The 25,515-nt window shown below is 38.6% G+C and overlaps 2 protein-coding genes across 4 annotated transcripts in view; one reads left to right on the top strand and one right to left on the bottom strand.

Annotated features, from left to right (window-relative positions):
* Window positions 1-25,515, top strand: part of nf1a (neurofibromin 1a) — a 127,124-nt gene that overhangs the window by 60,793 nt on the left and 40,816 nt on the right. For 2 of the 3 annotated variants that reach the window (XM_063494311.1, XM_063494310.1), the window contains exons 30-35: window positions 5,264-5,326; window positions 10,838-10,996; window positions 12,113-12,210; window positions 13,262-13,408; window positions 13,507-13,653; window positions 18,338-18,448. In XM_063494311.1, coding sequence (XP_063350381.1) covers window positions 5,264-5,326; window positions 10,838-10,996; window positions 12,113-12,210; window positions 13,262-13,408; window positions 13,507-13,653; window positions 18,338-18,448 — 725 coding nt within the window. The remainder of the gene's footprint in view (window positions 1-5,263; window positions 5,327-10,837; window positions 10,997-12,112; window positions 12,211-13,261; window positions 13,409-13,506; window positions 13,654-18,337; window positions 18,449-25,515) is intronic. The other variant, XM_063494312.1, reaches the window with a different exon arrangement.
* The window catches only part of omgb (oligodendrocyte myelin glycoprotein b), a 10,609-nt gene continuing 8,453 nt past the window's right edge, over window positions 23,360-25,515 (bottom strand). The window contains exons 2-3 of the mRNA XM_063492953.1: window positions 25,012-25,224; window positions 23,360-24,341 (exon numbers count right to left, since the gene is read on the bottom strand). Coding sequence (XP_063349023.1) covers window positions 23,360-24,341; window positions 25,012-25,224 — 1,195 coding nt within the window. The remainder of the gene's footprint in view (window positions 24,342-25,011; window positions 25,225-25,515) is intronic.

Genomic DNA, 25,515 nt, shown 5'->3' with positions numbered 1-25,515 from the left:
CTGAGCCTCTTTATTGAATCCAGCATATTTTAATGTGAAAAGAAGGCTTTTGGCTGTCACAGATGTTAGTCTGACCCTAAATGTTCCTTCTTCTTTAAAATACCAACCTTTGTAATGAAGGGTTATTTTTCGCAGCCTGTTCTTGTTTATTTGAAATCAGTAAAACAGCAAAGTAAGATATTCGTTTTGTAGTCTATCTTTTGCATATCATAGTTTCACAATGCAGACATCCAATTCTCAGCGCACAGCTTTTCTCCTAGAATGATGTTTTCATCAAGGTCAAGGAAAAGAGGCTAGAAATGGGAAATAGGAGGTACTTTTGGAACGCACCCTAGATCTCTTGGCTGGCCTGGGAACAGCTCAGTATTAGGGCTGGGCCATATCATACCGTTCACGGTAATACTGGTATAATGTTAGGCAGTGATCAGAAAATGAAATATCGCGATAAAATATGGGTAAAACGCGCATGCGCAGTACCTTTGTTTTCATACACACATGGCAGAAAAAGCATGGCGGTGACGGAGAATGAGAAGGGCAAAAGCGGATCGTTGAATGAAACGGATGAACCAGAATTGGTTTGTCAAAATGGTGCAACTTCAGTGGTGTGGAACTGGTTTAGCTTTCGTCCGTCAGATACACACCAAAGCAGATTTTTTGGTAGAGCAAGCAAGCGGGCCATCGTTATTACCGAACCGATTTTATTTGGTACACGGCGCTCAAAAATCTGTCACAAAATGTTTTAGTACGACTTTGCTAAAGTACGAAAGGCGCACCGCTTGATGGATTGTCGGAGCATTACGGCTATCGTAGGCAGGAGTCTCGCAGAGTGATACGTACTGTGCTTCAACATAATATTACCGCACTGTGTGTGTATAACCTCTTTTTGAGTTTTGTGGATATTATACATAGAGATGGACCGATCCGATATTACGTAAAAGCACCTCACAAAACTTGCGCCATGGCGTAACTCGGCTCATAACCGTAGCACGTCGGAGCAGTATTGCATCATGTGATAGAGCGGCTGTGGCGTGCAGGACCTGTTGGTGGTCTGGTTGAGCATTTGGAGCCTCGCTACCAAACCGGCATTTCATCTCCGAGAAAGTTATCCCAGAGAAGAAGTAAAGCAAGTGTGTAAGTTCATCTCTGAATGTTTGTAAAGCATTCCAGCGTTAAACTTAACAACCGATATATGGAGCCACTGCCTCTTCTCTCTCCCCCCCTCCCTCTCCTGCTGCTACTTCAATCGTGAAACTGATTAATGATCAGCTGATCGGCTTTTCTGTCGCGAGTCCGTCTCTCTTGTTTGTTTATCGCCCACTTCGCGCCAGAAAGAGGAAACCAGCGGCTGAACAACAGCAGCACGTTTAAGCTTGATAATCTGTTATTAGAATTTGTTTAATATTACTTTCTACACCAGGATCCTTTTCTACGTAGCTGACGGCTGGTAACTGTGCAGGGGCGGATCTAGCAAAGTTTAGCCAGGGGGGCCGATGGGGCATGAACAGGGAAAGGGGGGGGCACAAAGACATGCTTTTCTTTCTTATTCTCATTTAAAATGTCTAGCTTTTTAATAAATAATTATCTGAATCTTACACCCAAAGTTTTAATCTGATGTAAAATGTATATAAGCCAATTACTGTATATAGTAACTATTAAGTCTAATATACCCTAGTAAGCTAGTACTTTTTCCTTTGGGAAGGTACCATCTGTGCAGTCTGCAGTTCTGTTGAAGAAAGATGTTGAATCTATTTAAATATTGTAGAAAAATAATTGATTTCTGTGCATTTTTTTTCACACTGCATCAAATTAAAGTTGATTACGTCAATTAAGCATCATGAGGTGGGGGGTGGTTCCCTTTTTTTTTTTGCTGGGAGTTTGCAACCCTATTAGTTAGGCTTACTCTTTAAAATACCAGAATAGAGAGGATGGAGTAGGTTTAAGTTTATTAGATTGATCAGTATTGCTGAACTATGAAATATTTTGGGTGCAGTGTATTTTTTGCATACAGGTATGCTTTAGTGGTTTTTTTAAACTTGAGTTTGAACTTATACAAAATGCAGCAAGATATTAAAAAAACAATTTTATTGATTAAAAAACACACTATATCGGATTCATATCGGTATCGGCCGATATCCAAATTTATGATATCGTATCGGACATAAAAAAGTGGTATCGTGCCATCTCTAATTATACATGGTTATGCTGAGGATATGTCGGCCAATTTCCACTGGAAATGCTTTTTTGGTTAAACTGTCAGCAAGGAATTTGTATTTGCACTGTTAAATATTTATATAGCTTTAATGCACATAAAAAAAAGCTGCTTGTTTAAGTGAAAATACATTGATCGTTTTTTTTTTCACTAATAAAGTTGTGGAGTGGTAAAGTATTTTGTCTCGGGTCAATTATATCGTCAGTTATATCGTTATCGCAAATTTTCAAATGTATATCGTGATAAATATTTTTGGCCATATTGCCCTGCTCTACTCTGTATTCCCTCGGATAAGCTGGAGGCAGTTGCTGGTGAAAAGAAAGTCTGTGTAAAAACTGCAGATAGTAAGATTAACAGCAATAGCATTTTGTGATGTCAAAAAAGGCGCACACCTTTGATGTTGCGTGACTATTCCTCGTCCACACGTAAACGCAAAAACTGAGTTTTCGAAAATCTCCACCCTGGCAGGAGTTTTTAAGGCCCAAATGCATAGAAAAAGCTGTGTTTTCTAAAAATACCTGTGTAGGTGGGGACGTAACGTAAAAGGATAGTAGTTTATTTTATTGCTACCTGTAATTTATTGCAGTTTACTTTTATTTATTCAATTGTTTACAAAAGGTTTGAGGTGTGAAATTAATTGCATTGGAGTTTGAAAACAATATGTGGGTGTTTGTGGTTGGAGGGGGTGGTCTTGTAAAACAAAGGGGGACCCAGCAGAAAAAAGTTTGGGAACCACTGTTTTAGTAACAGTAAGGGGGGGCGTTAGAGCAGTTGTGACGCAAGCTTTACTTTTGTTGGTCACTATACCAACACAAGTAAAGACAAAACACAAATAAGTTTTTTGGTTCTCCCATTTCCAGTTAACTTCACTGTAGCTGTAGCTACTTCTCCTATTTTGGCCCACTTGACAACCAGTCTGCAGAGTCATGTGTCATCTACTTTCAGTGATGCGCATTTAGTATCTAGGAGGACTGCGTGGGAGTGTGTCTGGTGTGGGTGGAAAGTAGGACATTAAAAGTCTAAATTGCACCCTTTTTCTGGGTTTTTCCAGAAAAAACGCTCACAGAACAATCAGAGGTTTGGAGGTGGAGGACATGTTAGTAAGTTGGTTAAGGTGGTACAGAATGTCCCCAGGGGCAGAGATTGGTGATTAAAACAGACTTCGGTGGACATATAGGGAAACGAAACACAGATGTTTGGTGGGTATGATGTTATGGAGAGAAATGCAGAATGGCAGATGGTGGTGGATTTTACAAAAAGGATGGCTGTAGTCAACAGATACTTCAGTAAGAGGGAGGATAGGGCAAGATATAGGAGTTGAGGTCGGTGCACACACATGGTGGGAAAGATGGGAGTGGAATGGTAGAGACCTGCTGTGATGTATGGTTTGGAGACAGTGGCACTAAACAAAAATAGGAGTTCGAAGTAAAGATGGCAGAGTTGTAGATGTTATGGTTTCAGCGGGAGTGACCAGAGTAGACAAGATTAGAAAAGGCTATATCAGAGGGACAGCTCAGGATGAGTGAAAGTTAGAGAGGCATGGTTGAGATGTTTTAAAAACCTGCAGAGGGCTAGTGGGTATCTTGGACAAAGGCTGCCAGGTGTGCAGGAGAAGAGGAAAACCTCAGAGGAGGTTCAAGGATTGTAGTGTAGGATGACATGCAGAGGGTTAGTGTGACAGAAAAGGATGCTACAGACAGGGTGAGGTGTAGGCAGATGATCAACCCTTCAAAAGGGCAACCAAAAGAAGATGAAGCTGTAGATACGGACCAATCAGCAGTTGACATGTCGACAGGCCAGTGCATGAGTGGAGCCCACCAGTTGGAGACCTGCAGACAGAGAATCAAATATCGCCCAAAGTAGAGAGCACACACTCAATATAAAACACAAAAAAACACAAAAAATTACAGGACAATAACACAACATTTGAGGAGATGTAGTGGCAATTGTGCTCTTTTGCTGGGACGATCAACACACAAGCATCTGGAATAAGTCTGACTTTGCCACCACCAGCGCTCCTCTATGAATGTAGCCATAACTGCACACATTCGGTTTTGATTGCTTGAAAATAGTGATGCAAATACAAGCTCACCGTCTATTGGAATATATAAATTTACCATTCATCCCTTTATTCATTGATTTATTTTCTTCAGCTTTTCCACTTTGGGGTAGCATGGGGGCTGTAGTTTGTCACAGGTTGAGAGCATTCATTGGACAGGTTGCCAATCTGTATCCGGATTAATCCATAGAGACAACCAGGTCACATTCACACCTATATCCAGTTCTGAATTGCCATTAAACCTAATCTCATGCATATCTTTGGACTGTGTGAGAAAACCGGAATACCTGAAGGTGCCACAAACAATTAGAGATGGAGGACAATATCTCTCAAGGCCAAATCAAGCAGTGGATTAGGTGTGATCACATCATGGGAGAATGACAACTGACTGCTTTTTATCACAAAGACATGTACCAAATAATATTATCTAATTGCAATTTTCAGTTAGATTTGAGTTCAGAATTTCTGTCTTTTCTACCTGGATGTCACATGAAGCCACGGAGAAATCCACAGTATGCCAACATACCCTCACTATAGTATTTTCCACTCATAATCAACAAGTGAAGAAAAAAAAAACTACTTTGTCTCAGCTTTTATGATTTAAAATGATTCGGAGACGCACACAAAAAGTCTTTGATTTTTATTGTATCTGCTCATATATTTCATTTCCTGTTCTCCACCTTGGATATCGTGTCACAAGTGTGTAGATACACACAGTTGTGTACACGCGTCTGCTAAAGTAAAAGACTGGTAGTGCATGCATTAACACGCTTTATGTGCCCTGAGCAGTGAAACGGCATTTTTTTATTTTTCTTTGTGCTTTCCCAGATAAAAATGTATGTTTATATGGTTAGGGCTATGCTACCTGTGTGTGTGTGTGTGTGTGTGTGTGTGTGTGTGTGTGTGTGTGTGTGTGTGTGTGTGTGTGTGTGTGTTGGTGTGTGTGTCTGTTTAGCTGGTGCTGTGACCATATTGTGCTCATCTCTGTTCTGTAGGCTACTTGCCACTCTCTACTGAATAAAGCAACAGTAAAAGAAAAAAAGGAAAGCAAAAAAGCAGTAAGTTTGGAGAATCTATTTTACCTCAGATACTTTTAACCCTAAAGCAAAAAAACTTTTTTTTTTGCATTTTATTTCTTTTTGTTTTTGTTTTTTTTTTCTTTTTTTCAGTTTTAATTTGGTTTTTCACTGGAAATGTTTTGTTTCTCCATATTCAGCTTTGTGTACAACCCTCTCTTGAAATCATTGTACTAATACTGGCATCACTTGATGTATTTTTGATTAACAGTTTCCAGGAAATAGAAGCATTCTGTCTTCTCTCTTTCTTTCTCTTTTCTTTCTGGGCTTTCTGTTTGCACTCTAGGAGACCTCTTTCTGTAATGAGTTGCATTTCACAGCTGATGTCTTTTTTCCACCATTATGAAAGTATGTTCCCACAGTTTTTTGTTTGTTTGTTTTTAACTAGAAACTTATCCAGAACCTTGATTCTTTTATTCAAATGTTGATGCTCATGTGCAGTTTTGTTGCCACTTGTTTATCAACATTTCCTCCATCTCCTCTTCCTTCTGAAATAGTTTACTGATGTTGTTACATCAGTAGAGCATAATTCTGGGGTTCTGACATGAACTGCAGATTATGATCAAACTCAACCCTGCTTTAAAGCAGTTTTGACATTTTGGTGCAATAATATAAAAGGTATATCATTTTTGGTTTTTGGTCTAAATGTTCTAAACTGTGAAAAAGCATGGTCCCACAATGCCTGATGACTTTGTTGATAATCAGACTTTTGATCTAGCACTACATTCAGGTCTATATTTAATCTTAAAGCAAATACTTTAAGCAAATACAGTGACGTTCACATAGTTATAGACTTTTATATTAATTACTTTTAAAGGTTTTTTTAAAAGGATTTTTGACAATTTTGCTTCATTTCAGCCAGACATGGGGAACTTGGGGAGACTTAGGGAAACATTTCTCCAAGGCGAGTGTCAGTAGTTTCCCCAAACTTTGGAGTGGAACATTTTTGCTTTTGCAGGCACTGGCTTTACCTACAGGAAGTCGTGCATCATTTACTCTTTGCATCTAGGAGAGCAGCCACTAACTGTATGTGACCATTTAAAATTCAAAATATCAAAGTAAAATACAGGAATTAAAGCAGGCAAACATAAAACTTTTTACATTTTAGAGCTTCTTGGTTTTATCTATACCGTTCTTTTGTAAATAATTCACCCTTACTTACACGGACAACAGTGTGGAGATACAGCTTTGTTAATGTTTTAGTTATGAAGCCCCTTGAGTTGCTATAAAAAATGCTTTTTATCAACTGTCATCTTTGTATTGTGATTGTTACTTTGTTATGAACTACCAAGAAACCTAACTTGCCAATAATAGCATAGTCCTTTTCAGGACATTTTGCGTATTTCCTGCTCTATATTTCATTTAACACTGTTTGTCCACAAATTATAAACACTGATTGTAATTTGTAGTCACAAGTTTGACCATTTGTAGAGTTTTTGGTCAATTCTAGTACTTGCGGTACACACAAAGACTTTCTTTAAGGGTTGTTTAAACTGAAAATGTTCTGAAATGTCCATCGACTTTTGATCCTCAAAGTTCTGATCTGATACCACAGTCAGTTCAGTGTAGTTGGTTGTTGTGATTATTTGGAAAATGGAAAAATATAAAATGACCATTATCACCAAGAACATCACTGATAACACTGTTATGTTAAGAACATAGACACAAAAGTAGTTCACAAACATCCTAGAAACATTGGTTTATGATGAAGTATGTCCAGGTCTACTATAAACACACTACGTAATGGACTGAAATCTTGCTTTGTGAAATGATTGATAGAAGGCTAGAGAGAAAGAGGAGATGAAGCCAAAATTAAACTCTTTGGTATCAGCTCAACCTGCTGTATTTCAACACGTAGGTGTACTTCTTAGGCACCTTCTTCATTGCACCTTTCTGCAGCTCCAATAGTTGGCTAACCTTCCTCCCTACTACCTTAATCTTGGCCTCTAGTCTCCTTCTCTCAATGGAGGGTACTGCTTCTTGTGGCTGTTCATCTCACTGATCACTGCTGCTGTAGTGTAGATCAGCTGGTTGCTCTCGGTAACGGTTGCAGAATGTATTGTCCGCGGGCAGTAGTGCTGGGCGATATGGAAAAAATGTTTATCACGATATGAATTATTTTATATCACGATAACGATATATATCACGATATACCACCTGACCTGTGGTCATCTAGAAAGTACGCAGTCTGTAAACAGCGAGTGGAGAGGGTGCAGTCTTTGTTTTGAGTTACCGTAAAGCATGTCGCAAATCCGGGTGCACGTAAAGCAGCACCATGTCGCAAAACCACAAGACGGAGTTTCTTTGCGAAAAATATCATTTTTTTATATTTTATTTTCTCTTGCATAAAGTTAAGGGTATGTATAGTGAGAAGACAACACTAATATATTTGCCACAGGCTATTTAACCCTTTAAGACCTACCATAGAACCAAGTCCGCCAGAGCTTATCTTTACATTTTACATGCTGTAGTGCCATTTGTGGGAGCATTTCAAGTTGCTATACATCAATACAACCGTTATAGCCCAAATTTTAATAATATGTATGCATTAAGTCCATGGTAACTACATAAATTGCAAAAAAGTGCAATAAACTACAAAAAAATTGAAAATTGTTTTTGTTTTGTTTTTTTACATATATTTCTAGTTAGAGAAATTTAAGAGGCTTATCCCTCAAAACTGTAAATACATAAAGTTGCACAAAATAGTTTCCAACCACGAGAAATTTACTTTGAGTGTGTTCATAGTTTTATGTTTGAGATACACTAATTTTTATATACTACAGGAAAAATTAAAATAAATATTATAATGCAAATTTGCAAAAAAAACCAGCATGTGCATCAAAATAAACTATTTCCAACAGTGTAATTTGACTTTTAAGCATCCTGGAAACGATACAGAAAAGCATAAAGTCAAACATGACTTTTAAAAACTCCAACATAGGCTTTGAAGGTAAAAAAAACCCCTACATTTTCCGCGAAAATGACGTCACTTCCGGTTTCGGACAGGTAATGGCGGACATGCGATAGTTCGCGCTGACTTATATTCCAACGTAGGAAGTGTTATGAACAGCTGATCGGATCAGCAAAGCGTGTTTCTGGAATATTATGTTTTTGTTGCTGGAAGTGCTTTTTATGCAATTTTTGCAAAGCTATATGTGGAAGGAAACCGTGACCTAGGGCAAGCTGATGGATTAAGATGTAAGTACAACTCCTCCGGTTTCATATGCAAAAAAAATAAAAATATTGCGCTACCTTACGTGGTTCCAGTTCTACAGGGATTTAAAAATAGTTAGGCAAAACGGAGTGTGCCTGCTCCGACCGGTTGTAAAGGGTTAATGATCTATTTTATGTGATAATTTATAAAATTAGGGTTAGAAACGATAGAAACGATAGAAGACAAATGGCACGATAGACACTTTTCTATCGTCCACACGATATATATCGTCATATCGCCCAGCACTAGCGGGCAGTGTATCCTTCATGCTCGGGTCCTCTACCAGGTAGGTAGGTAGGTAGGTAAGTAGATATAAGGGACATAGAGAGATCTCCAGCATGTCCTTGGTCTCTGCCCGGGCCTCACACCATTAGGACATGCCCAGTCAGAACACCTTACCCAGGAACTGAATCTGGTGACTACTCTTACTGAGGCAGCTGGCTAGTGGCTAGCTCTAAGCTCTGGACAGCTTTAGTTTTGTCTGTGTACCTTTGTTGTTACAAACCTTTTTGTGGTGGTTCCTTCAGTGTTTACTCTGGTTAACTGTACCTTAACTCATAGTGAAAAGCTTACATGCTATTGTCATGTTAGTGTGTGGCTGTGAGTGTGCATCTGACTATTTGTCTGTGCCAGTGTGAATGTGTTGCACATGCATTAAACACGCAACATACACGTCTGACCAACTGGTCACCAATCAGGTCCAAGAACATTAAAAATTCGACGATATCTTTCCCATCGATTCCCAACTCCTGATATACACAGATGTTATTGGAAACTGTTCCAGCAACCTGGTTGTGCCTCTCAGTAAATGCTGTTCCAACTTGTATTCCATCTCCAGGGTACTTTTGCGTAGCTTACAACTTTCAGCTGTGGTAGACTGTTGCCTTTAGAGGTCTAGTGCTTAGGGTTTGTTCTTGTACTGGTGGGATAAGAGCTTCTGGTATCCTTTAGGCTGGACTTTTGTAGTCAGTGGTAGGATTTCTTAATGTCAACCGCTTCGCTATCTCTCGATGGTACATCTTGTGCAGCGGCTTGGTCTTTAATAATAGTTCCTGTGCTGTTCCTCTTCACCATCTGTCTTAATCTACCTGAGGCATTCCTGGACCAGTGCATCTCAGTGTGAAATGTGTTAATGTGTGGTCTGTGTTTCCTCCCGGATTGTGCCCTCTGTTGCTCATAGCAGGTTAGCGAGTTTTCATGTGTTGTCATCAGTGTCATCTATCTCTTCCCAAAGAAATAAATTATATGCATATTGGCTTATTTTTGGATTTTGGCATTGGATTCTGATGATGTTCAATAAATATGACAAATAGTGACAGGGAGAGTGGGCATCCTTGTCTTGTGCAACGATGCCCGCCATGATTGTGGCTATTGTGATGTGTATAAAACTTTCACCCAGTGAATAAATTATTCATCAAAGACTGTTTTCTTTAATATTGAGAATTTCAAAAATGCCAGTTAATTTTATCATATGCGTTTTCTGCATGTAATAAAACAACTGCTGATGGGTGGTTGGAATGAGATGTAAAATAAATAACATAATAAAGTTATAGGTTACCGTCTTTCTTTTAGTAACTTAGTTTGATCTGTGTGTCAAACAAGATGGAATAACTGTCTCTATTCATAATTGTAAAGCCTTACTGATGATTTTGACGTTTGTGTTGATGATATGGGGTTATAGCCTGATGTTGTAGCTGTGTATATATATTTGTAGGAAGTTTGTATTTTTTCATTTCTTCTTCTAGTAATTGAATTAAAAGAGGCACCACCATCTTATACTTTAATCACAATTCATGGCTTAACATCTGTCATCTGTCTTCTGTCAGTTTGTGTAATCATTTCCTGTTTTCATCTTTCACCAACAGAGAGGAGACAGCTGGGTTGATTGTCATGTTTATCCTCTCTTGCATGTTTCTTCTGCTGTAACTGGAGTAAAAACCTTTTTCACTCCTGGTACAACCAGAATAAACTGGAATCATGTCCAAGTCTTTCGTCATATTTCTTCCTAGCTAGGCTCTCCTCCTGAGCGCAACATTTTTTGGCCTGATCATGACTCAGCTCAAATATCTCTGTTACACATATTGATACATGTATATTTTGTTATTATTATCATTCCCTCATTTGCTCTTGAATGTACCAAAATCAACTTTTAATATTTTCTCATTCCCTTTTTTTCAAACTGGTCCCTCTTCTTATACTTTTCCCTTCTGTTCTGTATTTTCCTTTTGTGTTCGCCAACATTTTTTTTCCCTCCACTCTCTCCATACTCCCTCACACAGGTTGTGAGTCAGCGGTTCCCACAGAACAGCATTGGTGCGGTGGGCAGTGCTATGTTTCTGCGCTTCATCAACCCTGCTATTGTGTCCCCCTATGAGACTGGTATTTTAGACAAGAAGCCTCTGCCCAGGATAGAACGGGGGCTCAAACTCATGTCCAAGGTAAGCTTATTGGATATGAGGGCTGCCATGAAAGTAGCCAGAAAAAAATGGTTACATCCCTAAGTCTAGGGATGGGAATTAATAAGAATTTAGCGATTCAGATTCCATTATCAATATCACTTCTTAATTCGATTCCTTTCAATTTCAATTCTCGTTATTTTCCCACTGGGTCGTTTGAGAGTCAACACCATCCCTAAGCAGCATATTAAAGATATTAGATTCTTGCAAATTAATTGCATGCTGTTTGGTCAAATGTTTGTGTGTGTTGGAGGTATTTCCTTGCTATGTTGTGATTAATGTTGGGGTCATTACTCAAAAAAAGTAATGTATTATTGGTTCTACAAGAACTGATTCACAATTCCCATCCCTAGTGACAGCTGAACCTAGCATCTCTGTATGCCAGAGAATTATACCCACTGGCTGGTTCAGTTTTGTTTGACACTTTGCATCCTGTGCATAACATCTTTCAGTTTCTTCCTTCTGAATGAAGGCTTCTAGTCCAATGGAGCAGAAAAACAAACCTTTAAAACAGTTTGGCTCCAATAGCCAAACTTTTTATTTATTCTGTGATTTATTTATTTTTTTCTGGGTTTTTTTTGTTTGTTTGTTTTTTGAAAATCCACATGAGGATAATTGACTTACTCACTACAAGAAGAGATCAAAAGAAATGTATTTTTACCCCCTTTATTTGTATCCACAGGTACAAATAAAGTGTCCATAACCTAATTTTTTTTGGCAAAAATGCCATCAATGAGTAGGCATCATAGACACATGACTCTAATAAAGTTTAAAATGTCACTGACTATCTTAAACCTTGTGATCACGTCTGGCTTAAAAAGAAGCTCCTACAGTCTGGGTATAGAGTACATTAATAATTTTAGCAGGAGGTAAGTTTTTATTGTGAGACTGAGCACAAAGATAGTGAAACACTGTACTGCATTAAAGAGAAATCTTTTGACATAGTGTACCTGATATAAGTGTCTGTTCAAATCCCAGTTAACCTGTATTTGATATCAGGATTAAACCTGAGGGTAACCATTCTCTTTGAACTCGAGCAAGATCACACAACTCACATAACATGAACTTATTGTGAATCTCTTGTATTTTTTATTTCAGATTTTGCAGAGTATTGCAAACCACGTCTTATTTACAAAAGAAGAACACATGAGGCCTTTTAATGACTTTGTGAAGAGCAACTTTGATTCAGCCCGAAGGTAAGTGCAGGGAACTACTGTTACTGTAAATACTGTTTGTATCCCTATCCCTAGAGCTACCCCTGCCCCCTATATAATGGATTGCTGTGAAATTTTAACTTAACTATATCCAATTAAAAATTTCAATACATTTGGGAACTGATATTTTTGTTTGTATTTTTTGTGTTAGTGTGTGCTCAAATATTGGACTTTATAGGACTGCTTGAAAATAGGCAGGCAGTGGTGGGGTCTTGCCCACGGTAGTGAATAGGTAGGAATGGAGAAAAATCATTCTGTGGACAGGCATGTTTTATTTACACAACAAGTTGGCATATCTGTAACTGATTTGATGAGATGGTAATCTGTGTGCCACATGAACATGCAGCCAATCGGTGAGAGCCAGATTTCTGGTTGGGTTATTGACATGCAAATCATTTATTTTTATGTAATGCTGGGGTTTTTTTCTGGATTTTTGGCTTATAGTCTGTCTCCCTCCAATAAGTGAAACTGCCATAAAATTTTCAGATGGTTTATTTCTTTGTTAGTGAGCAAGCTTACAAATTCAGCAGCGGATCAAATAATTATTTACTCCAGTGTATGTGAACTCACATGCTGAAACCCTCCTCATATAATACTTTTGTTAGACCCATAACCTCTGGTATGCTTTTTTATATGAAGATACACCAGATGTTATTTCTTTTTGGCAATTAGCAACTTTTTCAGTCTTTAGATTTTTTTCTTTTCCTTGTCGTAATTTTTTGACACCTGCTGCCTGACATGAATCACAGACTCATCATGGAAATTAATGATCCCCTCTCTTCTCACTAGTACCACCATGCTGACTGTTCATGCTGACTGTTCATCAATTGTTTGCCCAGTCACTAACAAAAAAATAACAAACGAATCAAACATTTTATATCAACAGAGTTTGTGTAGTCAGGGAACACCGAGCTATGTGGTCATGTGACAGTTCAGATAAACCAAAAACTTTGCAAACTAAATCAGTGAAGTGCTTGCTGTCGTGTTTCTTCTCCCCTTAAGTTGAGCTGGCAATCTTCTCTCTCTGCCCCAGGTTTTTCTTGGACATAGCATCTGACTCTCCACCCAGTGATTCTGTCAACCACAGTCTGTCATTTATCAGTGATGGTAACGTGCTGGCTCTCCACCGGCTGCTGTGGAATAATCAGGAAAGAATTGGCCAGTACTTATCCAGTAACAGGTCAGAATTTTGTATTTCATTAAATTAGTTTTTTTAAATTTTTAATCATTGCATTTTTATTTTTGATCATTAAATCATGAGTCACAATTTTATTCTAGGGACCACAAGGCTGTAGGTAGGCGACCTTTTGACAAGATGGCCACCTTGCTGGCTTACCTAGGACCGCCGGAACACAAACCTGTGGCTGACACTCACTGGTCTAGTCTCAATCTGACCAGCTCCAAGTTTGAGGAGTTTATGACCAGGTAAGATTGATAACAGCTTGTTAACATAATGGTTCTGACTCAACAAGCACTTGTGACTTTGAGCATCATTTTTCCCATTTATGGGTTGTACGTCTGTCCATCTTTAGTTTTAGATGCATTAACACTTTATAGGAAGCTTTCATTGTATTCAATTTCAACTTTTATCTCAGTGCATCACGGGAAGTCCCAGCAGCCTAGGCCTTTTGCAACGCAAGTAAAGGAGGATTCAGGGTCACCTGATTAAGACTTGTCTATTTGCTGTCAAAAAGGAAAGTTTTGAACCAAATCGAAAACGTAGAGAGGTTGTCTGTCTCCCAAATCCAAACTGAGAGCTAGATCCACAGAAGAGGGTCCTGAAAGGTGAAGGCTCTTTCCCCCTTTCTGCTTTTTAATACCCTTGGAACTTCAAGTAAGCCGGCAATCTAAGAGCAAAGTGCTCCATTAGGATGATATGTTACTGTGAGGTCTTTAAGATGAGATGGGCCCTGATCATTCAAGAAAAGGATTTTAAATTAGATTCTGGTTTAAACAGTATGGTCAAAATATGCTCTTTCTCTCGGGTCCCTGTCAATACTCTTTCTAGATCAACTGAAGACTTTTGACTGGTTTGTTATTTTACCTTTTAGGACATCCTGATAATAATATATTACAGTAGTCCAGCCTTACCCGCCAGTACTAAATGTATGAGCCATGTTTTGTTTTTTTTTCAGCATCACTCTGAGACAGGGTGTTTCTCATTTTGGATATTCTTCATAAATGTAAAAAGAGACAAAAAATATTAATTAGAGGTTATCCAGGTCTTTAAGACAATCAGTCTGTGTTGTCTGGCTTCATGGGTAGGTAGTTAGAAGGTATGCTATGCTTTCTATTGATGATGCCTAAGGGAAGCTTGTATAATGTAAACAGAATTGGTCCTAGCACTGAACTCTGTGGACTTTAATAATTAACCTTAGTGTGTGAAGAGAGGTAGGGCTGTGCAATATGACCAAAATCTCATATCCCGATATAAGACATCTATCGTCCCGATAACGATATCAAATCACAAAAATTTAACATTTTCTGTAAATTCTGCGAGTCGAGTGTTTTAACCAATGCATGAAACTATGCATTTTTAGACATAAGTTGTAACGGCCGCCGTTTTCTTTGTGAGTATTTATTACACAGCGTGCTGCGGGGAAAAGCCTGTTCTAACGTTTGAGTCTAAGGTTTATTTTTTTAGCACCTGGCGGCTCTTTTTTTGCTTCTCATCCGTAAATACTCTGCATACTCTTTCACGTGATTCAGTTTATTTTGAAAAGTCTCAACAGGATTTTGAGCTTTATTGTGAAAGGTTTATGTGGAAAATAAGCAAGCGGACACGTGATGGTTTTACCATCATTGTTGCTAACGACAGCGCATAAAAACAGGCGCTTGTCCGTCCGTAGTGTGGTTATATTAAATAAAAGAGAAAGAGACAACTTTAAGGAACTAATATAGCCACTACAGTGACCATCAAAACGATGAAAAAATATTGCCGTAAACAGTTTATTTTGCGACACCACGAAACAAACGATAGTGTAAAATGAAACATAGATGTTTTTATATCGTCATCCGATATATATCGTTATATCGAACAGCCCTAAAGAGGGGTCCCCATTTAAATGAACAAGGTGGAGTCTATTAAATAGTTATGATTCAAATCACTGCAACACAGTATCTTTCATTCCTATAGCATGCTCTAATCACTGTAATTAAATACTATAGTTAACAGTGCAATGATCCACTAAGGTCGAGCAGAACATATACAGTTCCAATCAAATGTTTAAAACCACTTGAAAAATGGCAAAAAGTCATATTTTGCATGGTTGGAACCAAGAAGAGCTCCAACATGCAACAAGAAGAAATGGGAGTGAGAAAACATTTCTCTGCAACATCTGGACATAGCCAGTGGCCTTTCGCCCCCCCTGCACCTCCTGAAGCTCCATTGTTCCACTGAAGGAAAAAGCACCCCAGGCCATTATTGCGCCTCCTCCACTGTGGTGCACAGAAAACATCTCAGGTGTGATCTGCTTGTCATGCCAGTAACGTTTTTGAAGCCCTTCAGCCTCAGATGCCGTCTGATGGTTATGAGGCTGCAGTCTGCACCAGTAACGGCCTTAATTTGGGTCGAGGATTGTCCAGTGTCTTGACGGACAGCCAATTGGATCCTCCAGCTCAGTGCTCGTGAAATTTTTGGGGGGTCTTCCACTTGACGTTTTGGTTCCATAACCCTAAGGATCATTTAAGAAATTCCAAATGACCGTCTTACTGGATCCCACCTCGGCAGTGATGTTGCGCTGAGAGAGACCCTGCTTATGCAGTTCAACAACCCCACGTTCAAAAAGGGAAAGTTTTTTTGCCTTTGCCATCAGAACATCCTGACATTGTGACTACCTGACAGAAAATGACAATGAATTCACGTTTTTGCATAGATTTGGCCTTTTAAAGGCATGTGGTCCTAAACTTTTGATCAGTTATAAAACAGCCTGTTTCAATTTAAGCATTGTTTACAATAAATTGCATGCTTCAAAAAAATGTTTTGTCTCACTCCCATTTCTTCTTATTGCATATTGAAGCTTTACTTTGAACCATGTTAAGATCCAGCCATGCAAAATATGATTTTTTTGCAATTTTTCAAGTGGTCTTAAACTTTTAATCAGGATTGTATATACTGAGGAGATTGGGACAGCAGGTGGAGCAGAAGTAACAATATTACTAATGGTGTCAAATAACGCCATAGGATTACCTGTTCTATTTGTAACCAAGTGTGAGAAATAGTCAGCCTGTGCATCTCTAACTGAACTGTTGAAAGAAAAAATGAAAAGATCCTTTTGCTGAAGGGGATGAATACAAACCGAATTTTCCTTCACTAGTGCTCACCTTTTCCACAAGAACACTTTAAGAGGCGCATGGTGTTTATCCAATTTATCCAAGGTGACAACTTGGAAACAGGAGCTAATCATCTATGTGAATGTTAATATTGCCATCTATAAGCAATCCTAAACAGCTTAATAGTGGAGAATAATAAATCACTAAACTTCTTTAAAAACAAGTCATTTGGGTTAGGTTGATGATCAGTGTTGGGGAGTAACGGAATACATGTACCGCCGTTACGTATTTAAAATACAAAATATGAGTAACTGTATTCCGTTACAGTTACCGTTTAAAAAGGTGGTATTCAGAATACACTTACTTTGTTGAAATAAAGGGATTACACGGCGGTATTTTCCTGTTTCATATGTTAGGCTATGCTCTCTCTATTTTTGGTAATTCCATGCTGGTGGAAACCCAAACAAAACACACATTAAGAGGCTCAAATGCCTGTGTCTCAATCTCGCGTCTCATAATGACGTGAAGAAATATTTTTTAAAATGATTTAATATGAAGGCAATAGGCAGAGTGTTACAGGCATAGCCCTAAAGAATGTAGCCTCATGGGCAGTGTAGTCCGTGCTGCAGGGAGAATGGACTGCCATACCCGTTATGTGTGTGTGAGGGAGGGAGAAAAAGGAGAGTGGAAAAGTGCGAGTTTCACCGACCAGAAACGGGAGATGGAAGCATGTAAATATAATAATAACCACTGCAGCCAAAAAGAGTGCCTGACGAGCCCATTTGTAAGTAAGCTATTAAGACTCGACTGTACACTGTGTTCGTGTTTTCCTCCGAAACAATAAGATCCGTTGGAGCAGCCTTTCAACGCCTCTCTCTGTCTCTCGCTAGCAAAGTTGACCCAGACAACAAAGTAAAGCTAGTTTTCGGCTATAATGATAATAATTATCGGCTATAATATATTAAGTAATCCAAAGTATTCAGAATACGTTACTCTTATTGAGTAACGTAACGGAATACGTTACAAAATACATTTTGGGGCATGTATTCTGTAATCTGTAGTGGAATAAATTTTAAAAGTAACCTTCCCAACACTGTTGACGATCCACCACAGCACAATAAAACAGATTCTTATTCCCCACTCCTGCATGCATCAAGGAGGGCACTGCTGAGGATGCCAAATAAGGATTCAGGCACAAAATATCAAAACGGGAGGATGAGGTATCTTGACCCATCAGATAGCATGGATAAAGCCGATAAAGGCGTTCATAAACTAAGGCAGACGGAATCCAGGATAAAACCTGAGTTAAGGTAGCTGCTCTGTACTGTGTTGGCAAATGGCATTAAAGAAGATAACAGTGGAGGAATTATACCCTTAAGTTTAGTTACAGCGCTATCTGTTGTATTTAAAAGTATTCCCAACTGCTGTGTGATCCATTATTGTAAATTGTATTGTTGTTAGGAAATGATCAAAGGGTTTTCAATGAATACTTTTAAATGTTCGGTTTCCATGCCATATCTCAGAACTAGATGGAGAGTGTGGTTAAAGTTGTTGTGGGTTCTTTTACATTTTGAGAGAAGCTAATTGAGTCTAATAATAGATTAAATGCTGTGTTGAGGCTGTCATTTTCAGCATCTAAATGGATGTCAAAATCATCCACAACAATTATTTTATCTGAGCTGAGCACTAAGTCAGATAACAAGTCTGATAAACCTCTGAGTAAGGGCCAAGGGGACAATAGAGAAACAACAAATAAAACTGGTTTGTTATTTTACAAGTTGGGTCATAACTTTATTTGCTTAATTTACTATCTTCAGCGCTCCTATTTGTTCTGCAGGCATCAAGTACATGAGAAGGAGGAATTCAAAGCCTTAAAGACCCTCAACATTTTCTACCAGGCAGGAACCTCAAAGATTGGAAATCCAGTGTTCTACTATGTCGCCCGCAGGTAGGACTTGGCATTACTTATTTCTCAATTTAGTAAACTGACAAAATAATAGATAAGAGTGCATTTGTTGTTAGAGACTTTGGTTCATTTTAAATTGCTGTCAAGCAAACCTTGCATTTAAAATTTCCTTTGCCGAAAATGAAATGATGTGGAGGTTTCAAATTAGTCAGGACAGAGCTATTCTGTAAAGATATATTGTATCTGTCAGAATGTGTGCTGGCAAGTTGGATGAATTATTTCTAGATTAACCACTAACCACATATCCTGTGTATAGTGTTAGTGTGTGATGTTTCCTGGATACCAGTATGTACCTATCAACAGTAGTTGAGACAGCATCTGCTTCAAACAGATTCTTATTGTTTTGTTTTTGGTTTTTGGTTTTTAAAAATAGGACCCTGTTGTATCTGTTCTGTCTATGATTGGGGCCTGAGCACGCAATGTATCATTTTGTATCTGCTTATTTGAGTGTCCCAAAGCATTCACAGTATTGACATCCAAATCTTTATTATTATTGAGTGTGCCAGTACAATAGTACTGAGGCATCTGGACATGTTTAAGTTTTCTTGAAGATGTTTCACCTCTCATCCGAGAAGCTTATTCAGTTCTAAGTGCAATTGTTGGAGAGTCCCAGTATTGAGGCATTCCGAAAGTTGATTCAGTTCATCTGGACGTAGCGTTTTCAGTGGGAGAAATGTTTTGTCACTCATCCAAGTGACTTCTTCAGTCTCAGCTGACTGCAGGTTTACCCAATCTCATAAACAGTACATTTGCATGATGAATGAAACTAGCACCACTGGCGAACAATGGGCTGACAGGTCAGTTTCTTGATCATTAATATGCAAATTATCATGACCATTGATCAACAACCACCGATCAAAGGCCATTGGTCAACTGCTATTGATCACTGAGGAATGACCATTGATCATTGGTTATGAGTATTATTCACAGAGAGTGGGAAGTCGCTGCAATTCTTCTAAGATTTTGAGATTTTCATCAGTAATGGGGGACATTTAAAACCTTACCAAGCCTTCCTAATTTTTTGGAATCTCCTTATCTGGATGATTGAGCATGCATCAAGAAATACTGTATATTATTTGTCTGATTTATTATTCTGATTATTATTATTAAGTGTGCCAATGCAATAGCATCCAAGAATTATTATTATTATCATTATATGGATGGATATTATTATTATTTGTCAGATTTATTATTCTAGTTATTATGAATGTGCCAATAGCATTGCATTGAAGCGCCCTTATTTATTATTAATATTATTATTGAGTGTGACAATGCAAAAGCAGTGAGGCACAACTATTATTTTGCATATTTATCCATCATTGTTTATTTGTTGTTATTATTCATCAGATTTAACATTGATTGTTACAAAGCAGCGATCCCAAAATGTATTATTTTAGTCGCCATTTGCTGTACGTAATAATACGTGTTGCAGGTTGAAGTTGTTTAATGTTAATGAGTTGTCATGAAGGCTTTATTTTTGTCTAAGTGTCTCACTATGCAGTAACATACAGTAATATACAGTATGGTTAACAACACATTAATTTTACAATATCCAACAACTTTATTAGATGCAGCAGTTTTCACTTTACAGGAACGAGAGTAATATGGGTACCACAAACAGATGTCTCAATTTTAAAATCTCTGCCACATTATTATATATGCTTGTTTTCACACTACAGCAAGAACCTGTGTGTAATGATATTACAGTCATTTTACATACAGTAGAAGGACATATGCACATATCAAAAACACATCAATTTTAAAATGTCTGCCACTTTTTTTTAGTAAATCTGTTTTCACTAAACAACAGCAAGTGATTTCCAACTTTTTAGTGCCACCAGCAGCAAAGAAATACATGACTGTTCTCTCAAAGCAAATGCTTTGATTTTTCTCTGAGCTACTTGTTATTGATCTGCATACATTGCAATAGAACAAAAATGTTTTTCGGGTGAAAAACAATAGTGATAAACATGTCTGTTGCATTGTTTTGGTGGTACAATCAGTGCACTTTAATTCCAATTTCACAACTTTGTAGTGAGCTGTGTAGAATACTATTTAGCTTAAACTGTACACTATGCTGATAATCATGGTGTTTCACTGGAATCGCTGGATTCTTTTTTGGATTGCAACCTAAACCTAATACCTGGTTGACTGCAGTAGAGCGTTTGAAATAACTGGCAATGAGTCTTTGAATTCTGGCCAACTCATCTTTGCAGAATTGTTGTAATTCAACCACATTGGAGCTTTTTAAGGTCATGCCACAGAATCTCGATCGATTCAATTCTGTTTTTTTTGTTTTGTTTCACCCTGAATAATAAACACCTTCATTTAGAAACGGCAGTTTCCATTTTTACAAGCCATTTTTTACAAACTGCTTCTCTCAAAGACATGACAGAGACACAGGGGTACTCACACCCTTGCTCATTTGAATATCATTTGTTGATTGGTTGGAATCTCCTCTCTGTCTTTTTGTGTAATAACACCTAGGTATTGGATTAATGAAGGATTTAGGGATTTCGATTCCATTATTGATATCACTTGTTTTTTCGATTCCTTATCGGTTGTCACTGGCAGATTAATTGCATGCTGTAGGTCAAATGTTGTTTGTGCATGTTTTTTGGGGTATTTTCCCTCTTTGTTGTGATCAGTGTTGAGTTGTTATTTTAAAAAGTCAGTGTTACACATACAGAACACTTTTTTTTTTTTAAGTAACGCAGTAAGTTACTTAATTACTCCTCTGAAAAAGTAATTTGTTATACTACTTGTTACATCACATGATGGAGAGTCCCAGATTTTGAGCCCTGGTGGGAGTTGGAGTCGTTGAGCACTATTGATCATGTGCCTCATCGCATGAGCCAAAGTGTGAAAAAGGGTGTGGCTCATTATCAGCAGAGGTTTTGGGTAAAAACCATTGTGAGACCTTGCCTCACCCTGTCATGTGACTTATTGAGATCAACTGACACAAGACGTGAGTGGGCGTTAAAGCATCTGGGAAGGGATCTCAAAACTGGATTATAGGTGGCAGACAGTTGGTGTGGTAAGCAACCCCCTCTGTTCAAGGATGGTCGTTCACAGTGGACATAGATGGCTTCTTTCACTCCTCTTTCAAACCATCTGTCCTCTTTGAGAAGAATGGACACCTCAACATTGAAGTTTACCGGAAGCCCACACACAGACTAGTACCTACTCTTTGACTCCAACCACCCTCTGGAACTAGAAGTGATCCAGCAATATTGGTCAGAAAATGTTCCCTCTAAGGCAGAAGGGAAAGAAAAGGAACACACACATGTAAAGAAAGCTCTTAAAACATGTTTTTATCCCAACATGGGCTTTAATCAAACCAGCAAAGATGCACAGTAAACAAGGTCAGAGACCAACTAGGGACAAACAGAATGACAAACAGAATGACAAACAGAACAAAAATGTCATCCCTTATGTAGCTGGTTTATCAAAGAAACTGACGCACACACTCACTCAAAAACTGGTCCATCCCAAAGACAAACTAAACAACAGACCTCTACATTCGAGAAACCCAACAGCCACTTCATAAACGTATGGCACAACATAGAAGAGCCACCTTGACAGGACAAGACTCAAATGTACATCTGCATCTAAGGGATAAAGGTCACTCTTTCGAGGATGCCAGTGTAGACCGTTTTTGTCAGCTATTCGTCACATAGTTTTTGCAACATTCTCAACAAATTTTTCCCATTCATTTGAATGGAAGAGCATCTGAAAAAGAGCACCAAACCAGGCCACTTTGGAGCCCTCCTGCTCAGCCATACTTTATCACAGGCACATCATCCAAACTTTATACGGGTCACAAGGTTGTCCATCACATTTTATACACAGTACAAACATGAAAGTTAGGTATTTTGTACTTGAGAAGTTGTTGCTGCTCACAATTAAATAATTTTTGCGATACAACTTGTAGGTTTCTCTTGGTAAAGTGTTGTTTGAGACTCAAATTCCTGTTTGCATTCCTCTTTCAGTTTCACAAGTGGAATTTGCAGTCCTGCAAATGTCTTCATTCGCATACATTTTTCAGTCTGGCAGAGGGGTGAAGAGGGGTTTTCACCCACCCAAGACACACTCCCATGCAGTCCTCCCATGCAGATGCAACTGCTGAAAGTTGATTGGTTGACCAGTGGCCTGGAATAGAGAAGGAAGCAATAGCGATAGTCTAGTTCACTCGGAACAGAAGAACTGGGGGGAAAAAACTTCAGAAAATAAAAAATACAGCATGAAACGCACAGTTGCCGTAGTGCACATTTTTCACTATGTTTAACACTCGATCTCACTTGAGCTCTTTATATGTTATAGCTTCACTCTCCTTTGCGGCTGGCTGACTCACCAACAGCAACAACATGAGCAAAACTGTCTCACAGATTGGCTCACATGCTTTAAACACTGCTTCCGTCTGACATCAGACTCTCTGCAGGCAGTCGGGCAGTCCCCGTAGTGGAACGGGAGGGGAACATGCTTGCGCGTGTGTATTACACACTGTCCTATTGCTAGTCCTTAACTGGTAAATTGGAAAGTATTTTGTATTACTAACATTTGGGGCTTCTTATTGTGAACAGCACTGTTCTAAATGCCTTGGTAGGACCAAAACAGCACAATAGCATTAATTAGGAACCAACTAATAAATGAACCCAGCAACATGTGTTCAAGCATTAATCTAAATCTTTACCTCTGACATTTTTCTTTGTGTACAGGACTTTAAGAGATATTGTCATGATGTGCATCTTGAAAGGATGGTGATGACAGAAGATAACAACAGTCGCAACAGTTTTTATAAGGCAAATGAAAATGGAGGTGCTACATACAGGAAATTACTTAGATTTAGTGTCCACAAGATTCTAATAACTGTTACGCTATGTGTATTGTAGTTTAGACGGTGGTGAATGCAGTTGTCATGACTACAACAGACAGAATGACTGTTTGTTGAGTTTTGATGTCCAGTTTGCAGCCTTCATTATATAAATGAGTTAGTTTAGGCTTCTTGGTTAAAGACTTTGGATGTTCTGTTGTGCTTGTGTGTGAAGAAAAACTATCCATACTTGTTGAAGATGTCCAGATGTGATCCCCAGATTCATTCATACCTGCTTTGCCCTGATACATTCCACTGTCAACAAGTGGAGACTTCACCTGATAGTTAGGTGTGTTCTCTACAGTCCTTGGGGGCAATTGAACATCCTGCCCTTCACTTCTGCTGTTAACCCAGAGTGGTGGCTCCGTAAACCGAGCTGAGTGCCTTTCCCTTCCTGTTACTGGTAAATGGGATTGCCCACAGATGGGTCTTGTATAACAGGGGCACCCCAAAACGGTTGCACGGGTTTTCTCTGACCATCTAAGGAGCTTTGTTATGTGTTCTTCTTCTTCACAAGCCCAGGGGTTATCCCCAAGAGTAATAATCTCCAGTCCTGTTAGGTTATCAAAGATTCCCTCAGACAACCAGGTGAAGCGGTTAGCATGCAAATAAAACTGGGACAGTCGGGGCAGACGATCCAACGATCCGGGCAGGATCTGCAACAGATAGTTATGTGACAAGTCAATGATCTCCAGGTTGTGTGGCATGTTTGTGGGCACTGTCCAAAACCTGTTATGACTGAGGTTAAGAGACTGTAGACTCAACAGTGTGTTATTGATAAAGACCACTCTCTCTAGCTCATTATCTGATAGATCCAGTACTTTCAGGTTCCAATGGTAGGCTGTGTCATTTTTGTCTAGAGAGCGTAGATGGTTCCCTGCTGCTCGAATGTCCCACAGAGACCGTGGCAGGGCAGGGGGAAGACTCTCCAGGCGGTTGTAGGACAGATCCAGGTTGCGCAGATGGGCATAGTGGCTGAGCTGGTTGTCCAGACCCTGCAAGCTGCCAAAAGAATGTCATATTTAATCATCATATTTATCACCATCATAATTGTAATAGAATGGTAATATTGCTAATTGGATTGATGAATAATCAAATGGCTAAAAAGCTAAAGCGTGAAAGTTTGCTAGTGTAAAAACACTCTGAGTGCTTAGAAGGATTAGAAAAGCGCTTAATAAATATCAGTTGATACCATATAGCATGATTATAAGCACAGAAGTATGACAGGAGTCTGAATATAGGGATCTTGTAAAAGCCTTGAGCGTCTGGAGTTACAAAAACTACTCATATTGTGTTCATATTGAACACCTTTAAGACGAAGGAAATGATGGTAGAATCTTTATGGAACAAAAAAACGGATATCAGGCTTTTTAATTCTCATATAAGTAGCAGATGAGTGATGTCAGATATATGAGATCAATCAACAATCAAGTTATTCTTATTCTGTTATGAACAGTTGGTATTAATTCCAAGTTCATCTTTAGAAGTTCCTTAAAGGCTTTTACTTGTCTGGGACAGCTATATATTTTAACAGTCAGATCCTCTAGTTAAGTAAATTTCTGCTTGACCATATGCTACTTATTCTGTTACCTCTTACATGCACATGTATCTAAAAGTGAGTCATGTAATATAATGTCTAAAAGTGGAGAATTTGAGAGGTGCAGGAGCTTACCTGTTAAAAGAAAGGTTGAGAAAGCGAATGTTATGCTGCAGACCAGGCGGTAACTTGGTCAGGCCTCGTGAAGAGCAGTCCACAACACGATGGCCTCCACTGCAGGAGCAGGCAGCGGGGCAGATGGACAGCACCCAGCCTCCCAGCAGCCCACACAGCAGCAAGAGGAATAGGTAGAGCACAGATGCAGAGCATACAGGCATGCTTAGAGCTCTAGAAGTGAGACAAGTTTTTAAAGTAGTAGGTTAGATATCAATCTGGCTAGTTCTAGCACATGAAATTTCATAATATTTAAACTTTAAATGGATACTTCTATTATTTCAAATATTCTTTATTTCTTTGTAATAATCTGACGTAACCGTCAGATTATTTACTGAAATTTGATTTTTTTCTTTTTGTTTGCTAACGTAGTCCAGATATTTTTGGCAAGTGTACTGACAGAATATATTTTAACTGAATTGTTTTTTTAAAAATGCAGTGACTATAGCTCAGGAGGTAGGGCAG

The sequence above is a fragment of the Pelmatolapia mariae genome, linkage group LG14 (assembly GCF_036321145.2).
Source record: "Pelmatolapia mariae isolate MD_Pm_ZW linkage group LG14, Pm_UMD_F_2, whole genome shotgun sequence".
Classification (NCBI taxonomy): Eukaryota; Metazoa; Chordata; class Actinopteri; order Cichliformes; family Cichlidae; genus Pelmatolapia; species Pelmatolapia mariae.
The sequence above is the reverse complement of the archived record's forward strand: the minus strand, read 5'-3'. Positions and strand labels throughout refer to the sequence as shown.